This window comes from Cynocephalus volans, chromosome 5, assembly GCF_027409185.1.
Source record: "Cynocephalus volans isolate mCynVol1 chromosome 5, mCynVol1.pri, whole genome shotgun sequence".
Taxonomy (NCBI): Eukaryota; Metazoa; Chordata; class Mammalia; order Dermoptera; family Cynocephalidae; genus Cynocephalus; species Cynocephalus volans.
The window spans coordinates 55,294,649-55,297,681 of NC_084464.1; the positions used below are offsets into that span (position 1 = coordinate 55,294,649).

A 3,033-nucleotide genomic window follows, 5' to 3' on the forward strand; every position below is an offset into this window, starting at 1 on the left:
TTGGTGCTGTAAAGAGGGAGGAAAGAGGTTAAGATGTATGAAGCGCATATCCGTGAGCCCAACCCTATTAGCTAGGCACTGCATTTGACTAGCCAGTAAAGTTCATTTGGGGAAGTGTCAGAGCAGCTTTTCTAGGGGCTGTATACTTAAGGATCCATTTTTCATTAGAATTAACCAAGGCGGGGTGGGGGGCGGGGATCCTGTGTAGTGCTTTTTTCCTTCCTTGAGAAAATCTGGAATAAGGAAGTTCTGTATGTACTGCTATGAAAAGATCTCTAAAACTGAATAGAAAAACATGTAGAATAGAGTGCTGCTCCAGCCACAGCCTCAGCGACTCTCTCCACTCCAACATTGCAAAAATCTCCAGCTCTGCAGAGACTAAGTGGTGCATTAAGTCCCTGTTTGCTGTTTTTCAGAGGTATGCTGGAAAGGATGGGAAAAACCTCATTCTCTCAAAGTTGGAGTTCCGAAGCTTCATGAATACAGAACCAGCTGCCTTCACAAAGAACCAGAAGGACCCCAGTGTTCTCGATCACATGATGAAGAAACTGGACCTCAACTCTGATGGGTGGCTAGATTTCCAAGAATTTCTTAATCTCATTGGCAGCCTGACCATGGCTTGCTACGACTCCTTTACAAGGGCTATCCATTCCAGCAAGCATCCCTGAGGCCCGCTGGGCCTGGTATCCCAACCCACCCCTTCCTCCCAGGCTCCCAGCTGTCTTTTCACAGCCCACACCTGCCCTGAGCCCAGCACACCACCATGCCATGCAGGCCACTCTTGCTGGTAGTAATAAAACAGTATGTTTTTTTTTTTTTTTTAACACACACACACACACACACAAACCATGCAGAATAGTGTGACTGCATGCTACTACTGTCTACAAAGGGATGCAAAAAGCACATATATTCGTGTATACTTATATAGCTCTAGAAGGGACACATAAGAAACAACAGTGGTTTCTACTCAGTTGGGGTGGAGGTGGGACTGGCCAGGTGGGCCATGGAGTGGGAAGGAGGCTTTTCCTGTACACCTTTTTATAGTTTTTGATTTTGAAAGCTATGGAAATAAATTTCCTGTTCAAAATTAAATCAATTATAGAAAGAAAGAATACAGAATAACATGAAACAATGTTCTTCAGTTCCTTGGAAGAAATAAATAAATAAATAAATTAAGGTCGTGTCTTTCCTGATTAACCATAATTTCAGTGATAAAGACCAGCACTACACTGTGAGACGGAGACTCTGTGTCTTAAATGTTGTGCACGTGGCTCTGCTGTCAAGGTACATTATGTTGATATTGGTTTTATTTCTCTTTGCTTTGATTTTTATTTTGCATGTTTGTTTATTCTATGGGTAAGTTTATGATCAAATCCTTCCCCTTCACAAAGACATTTGGGTGACCCTTTCCTAAATATGGGATTTTTGAGTGCAGAATAGCATTTTCTTCCAGAACACACGACAAAGGCAGGCGTCATGTGATGGCTGTGGATCCTGGAAGTCAAATCGAATCACTTAGTAGGGAATCTGACTTCCTTCGGCTTCCTTCTTATCGTTTGAGCTGTTAGGGATGGAGATAGCTACTCTAGTTTTGGTCTAGAGACTTATGATGGGAAGTCCTTCCGCAGAAAGTATTTAATATATTAGGACACAGAGTTCCATTATTGCTACTTGAAATGGGCTTCTGTCTGCCTGTAAGGGTGTCTGGAGAATGGAAATGTAAACACAGCATCAGGACTGCTAACATTAATGCAATTTTCATTTGCTATCACTTTACTCTGTTGTCTTTGAGATGCTATTAAAAATGCATGTAGGATGTGAGCGAGATAAAACATATCAAATTCGAGTTGATTCCAACTTACAATGGCACTCTGTTTCTCTGGCCCTCCAGCTTTCAGTGGCTTTAAGCCATCTGGAATGCAGCCCAGAGCATGGGAATGAGGAAAAAAGACCTCTGAGCAGCGAGAAGTGCCACCATAAAGCCCAAGAAGTTTAAATCAAAGGAGAGTCTCTCCTGCCCTCACTCGCTGCCTGTGGAATCAGTAACTTACTTTATATTAAGGATAATAGCTACCCCATTGAGCACTTACTATGTGACAGGTAACATGCTTTATATGTAATAACTTATTTAATCCTCACAACAACCCAATGAGGTGAGTTATTATTATTATTCCCATTTTACAGATGAAGAAACAGAGAGGTTAAGTAACTTGCTTTATGTCATACAGACAGTAAATGGTAGAGCAGGAATTTGAACCCAGGAGGCAGCCTGGCTCTAGAGCCTACGCTATTAACCACTCATCTTCCATCTGTTTGTGTGTGTGTGTTTAATACGTATAATTCTAAAAAGGCTCAGATATTTGGTTTTCCAAATAAGACCGATTAGGAAGTACGATCACTAGAAACAAACCTACTCATCACATCAAGAGAAAGACTGGCAGCCTACTAGTGACTGAGGAGATGGAGGGTCTGTAACTCAAGCAGTCTGGCTAGGAGTCAGCCCTGCACATTTCAGATGTCCTTGTAGGCACCAAAATAGCCTAGTACCATGATTAAGATTTATAAAGATGGCTATGGCAGACACTTATAAGCTGTCCCCAGTGCTCACCCCCCACCCCCAAGTAATGGAGTAAATTTCAAACGGACCATGGCTGCTAAGTCTCTCTTGCTGCTACATGTGGCCATGTTTTGGCCTCTGGACTAGGAGCAGAGTGAGATGTGGCAGTTCATTCAAGCTCTGCCCTTGTGCTTTCCTTCTATACAGGCTGGGATGCAGTCTCAGGGATCAGGGTGATGAGAAGGGGGACACCCAAGGATGGCAGAGCAAGAGGATGGAAAGAGCTTGGATCCCTGACCATGTGGAGTCACCATGGGAGTCTTAGACCATTTATTCCTGCTTTGTTACCTGCGAGAGAAATAAACACTTGTTTAAGCAACTTTAAATCTCTGTTAGAGCAGCCAAACTCACAAGCTGATGAATACACCTCAGGACCTGAAAGAAGGGTTGTGTTATGTTCCCTGCATTTTGTTAAC

At 42.9% G+C, this 3,033-nt stretch overlaps 1 protein-coding gene across 1 annotated transcript; it reads left to right on the forward strand.

Annotated features, from left to right (window-relative positions):
* The first annotated feature begins 263 nt into the window (after positions 1 to 263).
* On the forward strand, positions 264 to 668 carry LOC134379049 (protein S100-A11-like). The gene has a single exon (XM_063098307.1). It carries the CDS (start codon positions 264 to 266, stop codon positions 666 to 668), a length of 405 nt encoding a protein of 134 aa, XP_062954377.1.
* Positions 669 to 3,033: the final 2,365 nt, after the last annotated feature.

Coding starts and splice junctions, on each gene's coding strand:
- LOC134379049 (XM_063098307.1), top strand. CDS start 264: ATGAAAAGATCTCTAAAACTGAATAGAAAAACATGTAGAATAGAGTGC.